The 15,157-nt window shown below is 41.7% G+C and overlaps 1 protein-coding gene across 1 annotated transcript in view; it reads right to left on the reverse strand.

Moving 5' to 3' along the window:
- Nucleotides 1-309: 309 nt before the first annotated feature.
- The window catches only part of LOC141991401 (uncharacterized), a 40,883-nt gene continuing 26,035 nt past the window's right edge, over nt 310-15,157 (reverse strand). Inside the window, exons 14-16 of the mRNA XM_074959693.1 lie at nt 4,564-4,708; nt 3,357-3,503; nt 310-1,439 (exon numbers count right to left, since the gene is read on the reverse strand). Of these exons, the coding sequence (XP_074815794.1) occupies nt 1,250-1,439; nt 3,357-3,503; nt 4,564-4,708 (482 nt within the window). The 3' untranslated portion in view covers nt 310-1,249. The remainder of the gene's footprint in view (nt 1,440-3,356; nt 3,504-4,563; nt 4,709-15,157) is intronic.

Below are 15,157 nucleotides of genomic sequence, written 5' to 3' on the forward strand. Positions count from 1 at the left end.
AATTTGTAGGGTAGACCAGGTCTCACGAAAGCTTATTCTCAAATAAATTTGTTAGTCTCTAAGGTGCCACAAGTACTCCTTTTCTTTTTGATTTAGCAGGACTCTTGGACAGTAACAGACATAACATTGTTAGCTTAGCCTAATGATGAGAACCATTGTCTGTTCACTACTGTAGCATAATTCGCTGGTATGAAAAGGCTGATATTGCAAAGAAATAAAAGCTGGGTGTGCAAATGAAAGACAAAACCAGAGAGTAAAACCTTTGATATTTTCTATTCCATTCATTTATTACTTTTACAGTTTACTGGAGTGATTTGACCTCTGACTTGGGTAGTTTCTGGCAATTAATGAATGGGTGGTTGGATTGAGGGCTTGAGTTTTCAGGCAGGACTACATAAAAGCTGTTGGCTTCAGTGAACAAAAACCAATTTGGGGTTGGGGAGAATTTCAGTTCATCTGTTTTGCAGCCCTCAGTGTTGGGTTCACCCTGGCTCTCCACACTGAAATTTTACTTCAGATATCTTCAAGGAGGGGGCAAGAGCTAGTGGACTTTACCAGCCTTCTGGAGTCTCCACATGGTGGGTTCTGGGCCACTCTCCCCCTCTCAAGATCTTTAGATGGCGGCAAACCCTGTCAAGTAGTTCTGGGCTGACTGAATCACCTCAGATCTCAGATGGTGGGTAGCGTAGGGCTACCAGGCATCCTTCAGAAACCTTTCTGTTATTGGGAAGCACAGCAAGCCTGCTTGCCGGCTCCTCAGATAATGTCTGGTGGGAAGAGAGGACCATCTAGCTCCTCCTCAAAGACTTTTGTTGAGGGAGTAAAGGCCCCCTCCCGCATAAAAATGGCTACAGGTTAAGGGAGATGGTATGCTGTTTGTTGGGAGGCCCAGCCCAGTCCCAGGTTCACATGAAATGGTCTAGAGGTCAGTGCACACCCTTGAGAGCTCTGCTCTGGTAATGAAACCAGAAAAGCTGGATTTTGGCATAAAAGTTTTCCATGACCCTACTCCCTAGTTCTCAGCCTATCTGGTAATTGACAGCTAGAAAATGCGATCCCCTTTGGCTATTATTGCTCACTGAATATTCACTTTGGTGCTAACGAGTATCAACCATGGAGTATTAACACAAGATTAAAGAGAGAAAACAGGTAACAATATAGCTTGGGAAAAAAAATCACATTACAAAATGCAATCTGCAGGACTAGAAAAGTGGTCTTGTTATGGTGTTAGCCACCCCTGGAAATGCCTTCATGAAGCGAGAAGGTGTTGCATTGCTGCAGGAGCCTGAGACTGCTTGTTCACATTGTGGGGCAGAGTTTGAAGCACCCTTTCTTTTTGTTTGGGGAATCGGACACTCAGTAACCTCTCTTCCAGTGGGCTGCTTACAGGCGGGGTAGAGGATATTGAAGGAGTCCCAGCATTCACCAAGATGTACCTCCTGAAAAGAAAAACAGAAGACAGAGTCATCTCCAAGTGATTGATATTAAGGTAAAGATACATGTCAATCTTTCCGAATGCTAATACTGTAGGTACTATGCTTGGAGGAGGTGGGCACTCTGTATTCATTTATCCATGCTCTGTGATCATCCAGTAGCGGAAAGGGCAGTTGTTGTCAACTATATGGAGCTAAGTCAAAAGGGGCTGTTAGGAAAAGCAAGCAGGAAATGAGATAATGACTAGAGGTAAGATACCTCTGGGGAAAATGCCACAAGGACCATTAGGAAAACAATGGCTGGGCTGCTAATTAGGAACGGCCCGCCTCCCAGGGCTGGCAGACTAAGGTCAGAAGGAGACAAAACAGTTAAAAAGTCCCTCTTTGAAGAGAAATGGGGACCAGTTGTCAGAGAAAGAGCCTGACACAAAGAGAGGCTCTGTGGAGGAAGTCTGAAGAAGGTAGGCCTACCTGACTCACATCAGGGGGGAAAGTAACCATTAGGTACATAAGCCACACTGTTCTCCTATGCTATGTTTCAGAGTAACAGCTGTGTTAGTCTGTATTCGCAAAAAGAAAAGGAGTACTTGTGGCACCTTAGAGACTAACCAATTTATTTGAGCATAAGTTGCATCCGATGAAGTGAGCTGTAGCTCACGAAAGCTTATGCTCAAATAAATTGGTTAGTCTCTAAGGTGCCACAAGTACTCCTTTTCTTCCTATGCTATGTGGTGTTCCTACTGTTAAGAATAAATGATACTTTATTTTGAAGAGGCTGACTGGTCACAGGATACCACTGCTCACAGCTCCTGAGAAGTAGAACTGCAGATACTGAAACTAACTCTGGCCTGTGGTTAGCACACAGAGGTCTGCAACTGAGGTCCTGGTGTAAGAAAGGGAGAATCATAGGGTTTCACCCCACAAAAGGTGACAGCTTGAGGCTCATCACTTGTGGAGGTGCATTCAGAGTGATGCAGCTAGCCCTGTAACCATGACATTATGCATGCTCTTCAAGGGCTCTTGAATAAGCCAGGCAGTCGTATCAGAATTATACTAATAGCTTGACATGGTTATCAAACAACAGCTCCCTTTACTACACCAGAGTGAGCTTCTCAAATATCTCTGGAGGATCAAGCCACAAAGCAGACTCTCTCTTTTAGGCAACCTTCTGCATCACTGCTTTACAAACAGCCACAACAAAGTGTTGGGCAGAAGGAGACACCAACCTGGTGTCTATACAACACACACATTCTGAAAATATCTTGATCAGAGTTTTCTTTGTTCGGCACTTCTCAGCCACCTTTGTTCTGTGCCCATTGAATCATTCATAAGTGCAGGCAGCCACCACCTGCATGTTCAACTGTCTGGGCTGCTGTCTACTTATCCTAAAGGCCTGTTCTCTGCTCTCAGAGTAGTGTTCAAAGGGGTGGGATTTTCAGACTTGGGCTCTGCATGTCTCTGCTGCATATGCATAGTGCTGGCTGAAATGACCTATTCTCACTTCATGACACCTGGTAATTTGGCAGATAATTTCCTGGATTGCTTTGTAAACACCTGTCATTTCTGCTAAGAAGTGCAGCTTTCTGTGCTGCTGTTATTACACCTTAGATAAAATTGTGAATTTGCCCCAAACAGAAATTCCTTTTTTTGCTGAGAAATCTGACTCTTACTTTTGAAATAAAATAAAATAAAATTCAGGGTGAACATGAGAACCGTTTTACTATTTTACACATTTATGAAATGCAATTTTTTCCTTTCCTGGATTTTTGCCAGCAGTGAGACCGCTGTACGCATCTTTACGGAGGGAATGATGGGATCAGACTGTAGCCAGTGAGTGAAGCATGATGGGAATAGGAAAAGCCTGGGGGAACAAGAGTGATTATTCATCATGGGTTGGCAGACACAGAGGGCTTCTCTACTTACCCTTTGCTAGGGATTGATTTTGTTGGCTGCAGATTTCTCTCTACAAGGAGGCTGCTTGCTTTGCCTTCTTTAAACAAGCCCAGCATCGTCCTTGGGTTACGCAGTTTTGCCTCCAGGTCATGGGTGGTCACAGGTCCCCAGGCTAGTCTATAATATCACATTAGATTAATTTCAAATAATGGGGGTAAAAGAAGATTAAAAAAACAAGATGAAAACATGAGTTATTAAGGCATACTTAAGAATCAAAAAATATAGGGTCCAGCTGGAAATCTCAGTTCAGGGGAGACCATTGCTCCCCTAAGAAACTGATCTCTAACGGAAAACTATTGCCTAAGGATTTAAACTTCTCCCAAAATCGGAGTCAGTGGCTGCTTGATATTGTGCAGTGACACTGCTCTGCCCTGGAAGTGGCATTGGAAGAGGCAGCCTCTGCTTCCAGCCCAAGGCTGGAACGCAATGTTCGGAATCAACAATAAGTGTAGCCCTATAACCAAAAGAGGTTCTGTTCCAGGAAACTCATGGAAACTACAAGGAATTTTCAGTTTGGGGCAGGAGGGAGCTGTTTTGTTTTGTGTTTGTACAGCACCTAGCACATTCTGGGTATTACAACATAAACAGAAGCAGCAATAGATACTGTAACATGGCTTAAGGTTCAAAATACTGCACCTCACTAGGGTGTAGCTCACGAAAGCTTATGCTCAAATAAATTTGTTAGTCTCTAAGGTGCCACAAGTACTCCTTTTCTTTTCATGAAGCACCGTGTATACTCCTTTCTTGACCAAAGTGCAGCGTTGCTGAGTTCTAAAAGGATTCCTGCCCAGTTCCCCTCAGCTGGGAGGCTGCCTGTTGGAGGCTTGAGTGTGAGGAGAGGGTTTAAAGGAATCACTGAAAGAGGGAAATGCAGAGGGGGGGAAAACAGTTCTCCAGTGCTTGCACTGTCCCATTCAAACCCTTGGCTTGCACCCAGAACTCATCGCATTGGTCTTCCAAAAAACTAAAAATGACTGAATGCTGCGAGGATGGTGCTGCTGCTCCCCACATGTTCAAATCAATCTATTACAAAGTTAATGCAACTCAGAAAAGGCCTTTATTTTTTACATTCAGCCTGTGAAGCATTAATGTTTCCCGCTGAGTAATTCACTTGCAAAGGAAGAGTGAGCTGGCTCAGAACCCGGATTTCTCTGGGCGTACTGAATGTTTTGTTTACCTGTAAGGAAATTCCCTGGAAAAGTTGATGGGGGCCTCCTGCATCACAGCGCACGGATGGGAAAGGACATGGGACTTCTTGTGAGGCTGCATCCAAGCAGCAAACTCCGTTTCAAAGAGGTTTTCAGAAATCTGCAAATTCTGATCTAGGGAATGGAAAGAGAAAGATAGAAGGCTCGTAATGTATTTTTAGATACATAAATGAACTCTGACAGATATCTAAACTACCACATCTCACCTGCATGGGTCTGTATGCCTGGGAGTGAGAGAGACACTAAACTCCAAGCATTTGGGGAAACTTTAAATCATTCAGCATTTTATTGCATTCTTTTCCCTTAACACATTTCTTTTACTTCGTTTATTAAGCCCCTCTCTAGCACTCTATATCCTTATGTATTGAAAGGCTCATTGCATTGATTAAAAAATACTGCTTACATGCAGGGTTTTACATAGAGGGCCAGATTCCGAGGTGATGCATAAAGGAGCATACCTTACATGTCAGGAAAAAGGTGTAATTGGATTTAAGGGAGCCCAGGTTGGTGTCACATTCCAAGGGGCCAGAAGAGAGGAGTGTAATAGGAAAAGCATCTTCCAGAGGGTGTAATAAAGGTGAGAATTAAAATAACTACCCTGTATTTTAACTTACAGCTTCTTCTGTCTCCTTGCTATTTATGTTAAGCCAACTTAGACTCCTTTGGACTCACTTCCTGATATATAACCTAAACTACCTATTCTAGTCTCTCTCTAGTCTGTTCCATATAGAGTCTTAGGCAAAGCACATCACCAGGTATCTGAGCTCCCTTCTAGAGTAAAGGGTAAATCTTACACAGCACCTCTGAATTTGGCCTAGTCTTTTGGGGGAATCACTGCAGCAACACAATATCTATGGGAGTATGGATTACATGATTTTGGCAGTGTATTCTTTTATTCAAACACACATCCCTAACCTAAACACCTGCCTCAACAGCTCTGTTCTCCATACTTTAATACTATCTTAATTAAGGAAGAGTGTGAGGTTTGTTTGATAAATCTTCTCTATCTGGCATTTATAAACTGAATATTTGGAGATTGAAATCGACTGAGACTGAAACAGATCGAAACTATTTCCTTTAAAATTGCAAACAGCAATAGACTGAGCTAAAGCAAATTGTAGGACAGTGGTATTCTGTCTTCTATGAAAGAAGTCCACTTACATGCCTGTTAGGGCTAAGAGAGAATTTAAAATGGAGGATCTTACAGTGAAAGACACATTGAGTTCTCTGTCACACAGGTCTTGCCTGCAGTAGAAATGCTGTTACCCGTTCAGGGCTGCTGGAACAATTTTTATAGTGGGGGATTGTAATGGATATAAATGGAAACCACTTCAAGCCAGGGAGTGCGGCAGCACCCCCAGCACCCATAGTTCCAGCATCTATGTACCCATTATTCCCAAAAGGTAGCACTTCCCCACGGGTGCTTGCACAAATAGACAAGAGCTAGTGCAGGCTGACGCAGGTGTTTTTATCACAGTGTCCCGTAACCCTGCCTAGAGCACTGCCCCTTGGGAATAGTCAGTAAGGACATTTCTAGTAGAGATGCTGCCATGGAGACTTTACATTAGTTTAGGTTAAGGAAAATATTATTTTGCACTGAAAGAATGTGCTTTTGTCTTTGCTAATAGTCACTAGTGTGAGAGGTAAAACCAGCAAAATAATCACCCTAAAGAGCTACAAACCAAGTCTGAAATGTGCCCAAAAATCCAAACAAACCTACACTGCTTCAGCCAAGCTTTTATTTACCCATGAGAAAGAGCTGCCATCCCCACAGCACTGATGGTTTGGCCAAAGGGCCTTCCCACACTGATGGGCCAAAGTAATGGTTACAGCTAATCCATCTAAAGGGCCTATTCAATACATGGCAGCCAATCAGTAAAGAGCCTGAGAAATGACGTCAGAAGATATACGTTTGGAGTCACAATCAGAACTAAATCTTCAGTGCAGGGTATATTTTTTCTCTTGATGTCATTAGGCTGCTGATTGGTTGGCCTGCTTTCAACAGACTTTCGATATAGGACTGTTCGGATTGGTTATTAAGGATTACTCTCAGCTGGCTTTAGACCTAAGAAGGGATTTATAGAATCTAATATTAGTGGAATGTATTTAAAGATGGATTTTTGTAAAATCTCAGTAAATTACTCTTAATTTTTCTGATTAATTATATCCCTTGTGGTACTGTAGCTAGAGCTGAGTGAATGCTTCCTTGGGAATAATTTCCTTGATACATGTAACTTCTTTTTCTGCTTGAGGACAATTTACAAGCAGATCATGATTCCCTCACATTTGTTTTTAACTTAAATTTACCCCACAACATTTGTTTGTTTTTTCTCTGTGGATTGATCACAAACAGTTTGCTGCAAGTATTGGCTACTCAATATTCCACTGAGCTGTGATTGGTTACAAAAGTCCCATTGCTTTGTTTCTGTTCCTTGGTTATAACTCCTATATGCAAAAGAAAGAGCGAGGAAGCCATTTGGGCTTTGGAGTAGATAAACAGGATCAGGGAAATTTCTGAAACATTAAATGTTTTCCCTTCTGGATCAGCCAGACCTTGCCAAAGGCATCGTTCCTAGAAAAAACAGGCTACTGTAAAATTTAGTGGAGGGGTTCTGAGGTTACATAATTTTTTTTCTTATCACATTCACACAAAGTAAGTGAGTCTGTGATTCTAGCTGTGAAGGAGGTAGTGAGCTGACAGTATGGCTCATGTGCCAGGAATCTGGCCATGAGTTTAGGGAACACTAACTGTTGTGTCAAACAGTGAGACATCCACAATAAAATATACTAGGCATTTTGCATTTATTGATTTGTAATTTTCACCACAGTTGTTTACCCAGACTAACTGCAGATGCTTGCACTGTACTACTTGCAAAGGGTGAAGTCAGATCTTTTAATTGTCTCTAGATCAGGGCTCTCATGAAGGGTTTTGTCAGCTTAAAACAATCGGCAATTATTTCAGTGTGCAAAATTCAAATTCACTTTCTTTGAGTATTCACGCAAATAATACTCTATCGTGTGTGTGCTCATAGAATCACAGAATTGTAGAAATGTAGGGCTGGAGGGATCTTGAGAAGTCATCAAGTCCAGCTGCTTGCACTGTGGCAGGACCAAGTAAATCTAGACCATCCCTGACAGGTGTTGGTCCAATCTGTTTTTAAAAACCTTCAATGACGGTGATTCCACAACCTCCTTTGGAAGTCTATTCCAGATCCTAACTACCCTTATAGTTAAAAAGTGTTTCCTAATATCTAACCTTTATCTCCTTTGCCTCAGATTAAGCCCATTGCTTTTTGTCCTACCTTCACTGGACATGAAGAACAATTGATTACCACCCTTTATAACAGACCTTAAAATATTTGAATACTTATCAGGTCCCCCCTTCAGTCTTCTTTTCTCAAGACGAAGCATGCCCAGTTATTTTAACCTTTCCTAATAGGTCCAGTTTTCTAAACCTTTTATCATTTCTGTTGCTTTCCTCTGGACTCTATCCAGTCTGTCCACATCTTTGCTGAAATGTGATGCCCAGAACTGGGCACACTACTCCATCTGAGTACTCCTGAATAGAGTGGGACAGTTACCTCCTGTGTCTTACATATGACACCCCTGTTAATACAGCATTAATGGAAAGCAAAGACAAAAGGGCAGAGGTGAAAGCAAAGGTGAAGTGATTTTTTTTAAAGTCTGAGCCTATGCACAGAAAACAAAAGCACTGTGCTATTGCTTGAGAACCAGAAAATGAGACTGATTAGAAATGAGAATGAAACAGACCAACCTAGTTTCACACTTCAAACTTTACTTCTTTGCATTCAGTTCATAGCATAAATGGTGCAAAGCAAAATTGATTTTTAAAATTCCTTCCATTTTAACAATCTAAGATGTTGCTATTTAACACTGGTAAGGAATTCAAAGAAGTGAGTTTTAGGTTGACCATGTCCCTTTAATTATTACATTCTGACACAGCACAAAGAGTAACTGCGGGCCAAAACATCTGTGGTGTTGAAAGTCTGACTGTTCTTTCCCTTTGGGAATAAAAACTTTTTATTGTTCTTTAATCTTATTTGGATTATTTTTGGACATGCATCAGACAGATAATTAAGTTATTAAGGGTGAGTCAGTCAATGTTTTCTTGATTTTTAAAACCCATAACTTACAGTCTTTGATCCTACAAAAGCCTCACTCAGGTTAGTAGTCCTTCTGACCCAGATTTTTCAAAGGTATTCAGGCATTGCTGCACTCAGTGTTGCAATGCCTAACTGATTTAGGAGCCTAAACCTTATTTTCAAAAGGGATTTTAGGCACTTCAAAGCCTAAATCCCATTGAATGGCTCCCAAGTGTCTAAATCTCTTTTGAAAATGAGCACAGCAATGCCTACATGTCTTTAAATGCCTTTAAAAATATGGGCCTATGGTAATAGCCCTATGAACCCCAATGAAACTACTCAAATAAGAAAGGGTTTGCAGGATGTGGCCCTTAGATTGTAAACTAGCTGGAGCAGGGAGCTGCTTCATTTAACTGTAAAGCACCATGCACAGCTATGGTAGACCTAAAACATAACTATAAAAACAATACTGTAGAAATAACAGATCATTAACCAAGGTTTTTCCCATCCCCCAGCAGTTAATCTAGGAAATTTATTCTACTGATTCATCCACCAGTGGTAACTTGAAAAGTACTGTGACACGCAAGCAACAAAAGATCCAAACTCTTGCTTTGTGCAGTAATTACAGAACTAGAGACAGACCCTCAGCTCTGCCAGGATTTGCTCCATTCTAAAAGCAGAACTTATGCATAACCCATATACTTACGGCTACCCTTGGAAGAGACACCCTTACCAAATAAACCAAGGCAATGAGTTTTTGGGCAGTAGTGAATATTTATTTCTGACTCTGGAGCACAAAGAGTAGAGCAAGTAAAACTCGGCTGTTTCATTCTGCAAAAACTCACTCAACATTTTGTTGGGTTTTAATCCATGTGGGTTAACAATTGCTCCCCGTCCCCAGATTTAGAGCTGAGTTTGGGGTTCAAAGAAAGCCAAAAGCTTACAAGAAAGCTCAGTTTCACCTATTCCCATATTGAAACCAGGCAAAGTTGCAAATTTCACCTAGTTTTGATGTCAAACCATAAATCAACCCAGGTTTGTGAATTCTAAATTTTTTTTTTTTGGCGCATGATGCTGGCCTGAATTTTGAGCAGGCAACAGAACCAGGCAAGTTTAATGCGGTTTTGCATGTCATTTGGGAAGATTTATTACGTTTCTATTAGTACTATTTCCATGCCAAAACCACATGGGATGAAGAGAAGGGAGAGAATTAGTGAAACTGTTCTGGAACAAGGTGACATGAGTCTCGCATACAGAAGATTAACCCTTTAAAGTGGCAGCACAAAGGCTGGTAGGCTTCAAATGAGATACACAAGTTGTGTTTTGGTTGGCCAACACTTTGCTCTCTGCCTGCCTGCTGCTGGATGTCTTCGTATGAATAGGTAGATTATTAAAACACAGTACTCAACAGTCCTGTCCTTGGAGCACTTGACAGAGCAGAATTCTTTTGTATGTTTCAATACACTGATTGAGCCTAACAACAAAACAGAGTGGAAGGATAATGCTATGTGCCTGTGACAAGGTACCCAGCAAATGCAAAATGCCTGGGATAAGGAATCCAGTACTCTGGGCTGGCAATTGTACGTTGTTGTCTTTGTTTCAGGACAACTGAAATAACTGATAGACTCAGAAGTGTATATTTTTATGGTATCTTTATGGTAAGGAAGTTTGTGCCAATCATTCGCTACTACAGTGCTGGTTTAAATGGCAATTTTTAGAGCAGTATAGACAATAAATCAGCTAGACAAGGCAGGAGTTGCTGCACAGAATGTCTGAATCAGAAGCTCCAAAAAATTATTTTAGAACTTACTGTTCACCACAAAAGGAGAGAAACTACTTATTTTCCTTAGTAATAAGCTGTGTTGTCAGCCTTGACAGAAGTAAAAATAACTAAAATACTACAAAAAAGGAAAGGGTGTGTGTCTAAGTGTAACTGTATCACTGCCCCACCCAGTACAATGGGACAGAAATTAACTGGGTAGACCTACATTCCAGTAGCAACTCAGAATGACTACAGCTTTATTTCTGTGCCTGGAGATATACATATTTTTTATAGGTGATCACAAGAAGGGAGGGAGGACCAGCTACCGCTTGAAGGAAGTAAGGCGAGACAATGCACACAGAAAAAAATAGAAACATGTTTTATATAAGGAATTTATCTTCATGTCTTTCTGGAAAGTTTCAGCATGATTTCTGAACCGGAAGGGCACAGTGTAAATAGCAGAGATGGGTACAGACAGGAACTTCTGATCTAAGGCACCATCCAAACTCTGGGGAAGTTGGGGAATCAGAGATGAATGTTGCAACTTGGGCTTTTCTCTGAATTGTGGGGAAGTTTGGATTTGGATCAGATGACTCTGCTCCATCTCTAATAATATGGGGAATGAACATCCCACTTTTACAGGGGAGTCCTGATGTCCTGGCCTATTGAAACCATTGTTTCATTCAAATTCATAATGCAGCTTGTCTGCTACCCAAGTCTCCAAAGCAACCCCCTTCTCTTGCACTGTTGTCCTTCCATAAAAATGGAACTCAGGGCCCTCTTGCCTCTGTATGTCGCCTACATGATATCTTTCCCTGTTAAAATCTGCATTCTTAGATGTTCAGTGGAGATTGTTGAGTTGCTTCAAATCACCTGAGAATCAAATATACGGTTCCCAGACTTCACTGCACACCAGTGCATGGGCTGTACACTAGAGAAGAGCTGTGCTCGGGCCTCGCACAGAGGCTGTTGGATTTCAAGTTCTTCTTTAAAGTAGGAAGTGGATTCTGAGAATTTTCAGAGTGGAAGGGAGAAGGAATGTACATGATCCTGGAGGGGGCACCTGGTAAGAGTTTTGTCTGTATGAAATGCCGTCTGATAGAGCTGATGGAGGAAAAGATCCGAGGTTTGGAGATGCAGGTGGAAAGTCTGGTAGAGTTTAGGAAGGCGTTTGAGCAGATTACGGAGCAAAGACATGAGGTATCTGAAGGGAAAAGCTCAGACTTGCAGGTGGAATCAGGGCTGGGGAATTCTGAGGGGAGACTGGGTGAGGAAAGTGGTCAGTGGAAGCATGTGACTAAAAGAACCAGGCAGAAGAAAAGACGGGCTAGTGAAGGAGAAATAGAGCTCAAGAATAGGTTTGCAGAGTTGGAAAATGAAGAAGGGGCTCAGCAGGTAGTCACTGAAGGTGGAAGGGCAAGGAAGAAGAGAAGAGCGGCTAGTCCTATAGGAAAAGGGGAAGAGTTAATGGAGATTACACCAAATATGAGCCCCAGGAGGATACAGGATGGGTTAAAGAGGATTACAAGGGAAAATAGGAATGGAAAGAACTTGCAGCCAGAGGGAACAGGGGATAGACTGGAGAATAGCACCGTCACTAGCAAAAGGCAGGTCTATGTGATTGGGGACTCTTTACTGAGAAGAATAGATAGGGCTGTAACCAGAGCTGATCCAGAGAATAGGAGGGTGTGCTGTCTTCCAGGTGCTAAGATACGGGATGTAGACCTGAGGTTGAAAAGGATTCTAAAGGGAGCAGGAAAGAATCCGCTAATTATCCTTCATGTGGGAACAAATGATACGGCTAGATTCCCGCTGGAAAGTATTAAGGGAGACTATGCTAGGCTGGGGAAGACGCTTAAGGAAATCGAGGCTCAGGTGATCTTTAGTGGGATTCTGCCTGTTCCTAGAGAAGGGCAACAAAGGTGTAACAAGATTATGACTATCAACAGATGGCTTAGGCAGTGGTGCTATAAGGAGGGCTTTGGGATGTATGGCCACTGGGAGGCATTCATAGTCAGAGGACAGTTCTCTCGGGATGGACTTCATCTGAATAGGGAAGGAAATAGACTTCTAGGATGGAGGCTGGCACAACTGATTAAGAGAGCTTTAAACTAGGAATTTGGGGGAGATGGTTGGGAGATGTCCAGGTAATCTCCACGCCGGATTTTAGCATTGAGAGGAAAGAAAACGAAGTAAGAAAGGATACAGCCATGGGTAGGAGAATGTATATAAGGAGGAAGGGCAGTGTGGATACCAGTCTAATAGGGTATACTGGCTGTAGAATGACCGTGCCTAATAGGGTACAGAATGTGAGTGAGGCCAAACAGCAAAAATTAAGATGTTTGTACACTAATGCGAGGAGCCTAGGTAACAAAATGGAGGAACTAGAGCTAGTGGTGCAGGAAGTGAAACCAGATATTATAGGGATAACAGAAACATGGTGGAATAGTAGTCATGACTGGACTACTGGTATTGAGGGGTATGTGCTGTTTAGGAAAGACTGAAATAAAGGTAAAGGTGGTGGAGTAGCATTGTATATCAATGATGAGGTAGAATGTAAAGAAATAAGAAGCAATGAAATGGATATGACTGAGTCCGTCTGGGCAAAAATTACATTGGGGAAGAAAACTATTAGAGCCTCCCCTGGGATAGTGCTTGGGGTGTGCTATAGACCGCCGGGATCTAATTTGGATATGGATAGAGCCCTTTTTAATGTTTTTAATAAAGTAAATACTAATGGAAACTGTGTGATCATGGGAGACTTTAACTTCCCAGATATAGACTGGAGGACGAGTGCTAGTAATAATAATAGGGCTCCGATTTTCCTAGATGCGATAGCTGATGGATTCCTTCAGCAGGTAGTTGCTTAACCGACTAGAGGGGATGCCATTTTAGATTTGGTTTTGGTGAGTAGTGAGGACCTCATAGAAGAAATGGTTGTAGGGGATAGTCTTGGCTCAAGTGATCATGAGCTAATTCAGTTCAAACTGAGCAGAAGGATTTACAAAAATAAATCTGCAACTAGGGTTTTTGATTTCAAAAGGGCTGACTTTCAAAAATTAAGGAAATTAGTTAGGGAAGTGGATTGGACTGAAGAATTTATAGATCTAAAGGTAGAGGAGGCCTGGGATTATTTTAAATCAAAGCTGCAGAAGCTATCGGAAGCCTGCATCCCAAGAAAGGGGAAAAAATTCATTGGCAGGAGTTGTAGACCAAGCTGGATGAGCAAGCATCTCAGAGAGGTGATTAAGAAAAAGCAGAAAGCATACAGGGAGTGGAAGAAGGGAGGGATCAGCAAGGAAAGCTACCTTATTGAGGTCAGAACATGTTGGATAAAGTGAGACAGGCTAAAAGTCAAGTAGAGTTGGACCTTGCAAAGGGAATTAAAACCCAATAGTAAAAGGTTCTATAGTCATATAAATAAGAAGAAAACAAAGAAAGAAGAAGTGGGACCGCTAAACACTGAGGATGGAGTGGAGGTCAAGGATAATCTAGGCATGGCCCAATATCTAAACAAATACTTTGCCTCAGTCTTTAATAAGGCTAAAGAGGATCTTAAGGATAATGTTAGCATGACAAATGGGAATGAGGATATGGAGGTAGACATTACCATATTTGAGGTAGAAGCGAAACTCAAACAGCTTAATGGGACTAAATCAGGGCGCCCAGATAATCTTCATCCAAGAATATTAAAGGAATTGGCACATGAAATTGCAAGCCCATTAGCAAGAATTTTTAATGAATCTGTAAACTCAGGAGTTGTACCGTATGATTGGAGAATTGCTAACATAGTTCCTATTTTTAAGAAAGGGAAAAAAAGTGATCCGGGTAATTATAAGCCTGTTAGTTTGACATCTGTAGTATGCAAGGTTTTGGAAAAAATTTTGAAGGAGAAGGTAGTTAAGGACATTGAAGTCAATGGTAAATGGGACAAAATACAACATGATTTTACAAAAGGTAGATCGTGCCAAACCAACCTGATCTCCTTCTTTGAGAAAGTAACAGATTTTTTAGACAAAGGAAACGCAGTGGATCTAATTTACCTAGATTTTAGTAAGGCATTTGATACTGTGCCACATGGGGAATTATTAGTTAAATTGGATAAGATGGGGATCAATAGGAAAATTGAAAGGTGGATAAGGAATTGGTTAAAGGGGAGACTACAACGGGTCCTACTGAAAGGTGAACTGTCAGGCTGGAGGGAGGTTACCAGTGGAGTTCCTCAAGGATCGGTTTTGGGACCAATTTTATTTAATCTTTTTATTACTGACCTTGGCACAAAAAGTGGGAGTGTGCTAATAAAGTTTGCGGATGATACAAAGCTGGGAGGTATTGCCAATTTAGAGAAGGACAGGGATACCCTACAGGAGGCTCTGGATGACCTTGTAAACTGGAGTAATAGTAATAGGCTGAAATTTAATAGTGAGAAGTGTAAGGTCATGCATTTAGGGATTAATAACAAGAATTTTAGTTATAAGCTAGGGATGCATCAATTAGAAGTAACGGAGGAGGAAAAGGACCTTGGAGTATTGGTTGATCATAGGATGACTATGAGCTGCCACTGTGATATGGCCATGAAAACAGCTAATGCGGTCTTGGGATGCATCAGGAGAGGTATTTCCAGTAGGGATAAGGAGGTTTTAGTACTGTTATACAAGGCACTGGTGAGACCTCACCTGGAATACTGTGTGCAGTTCT

The sequence above is a fragment of the Natator depressus genome, chromosome 7 (genome assembly GCF_965152275.1).
Source record: "Natator depressus isolate rNatDep1 chromosome 7, rNatDep2.hap1, whole genome shotgun sequence".
Taxonomy (NCBI): Eukaryota; Metazoa; Chordata; order Testudines; family Cheloniidae; genus Natator; species Natator depressus.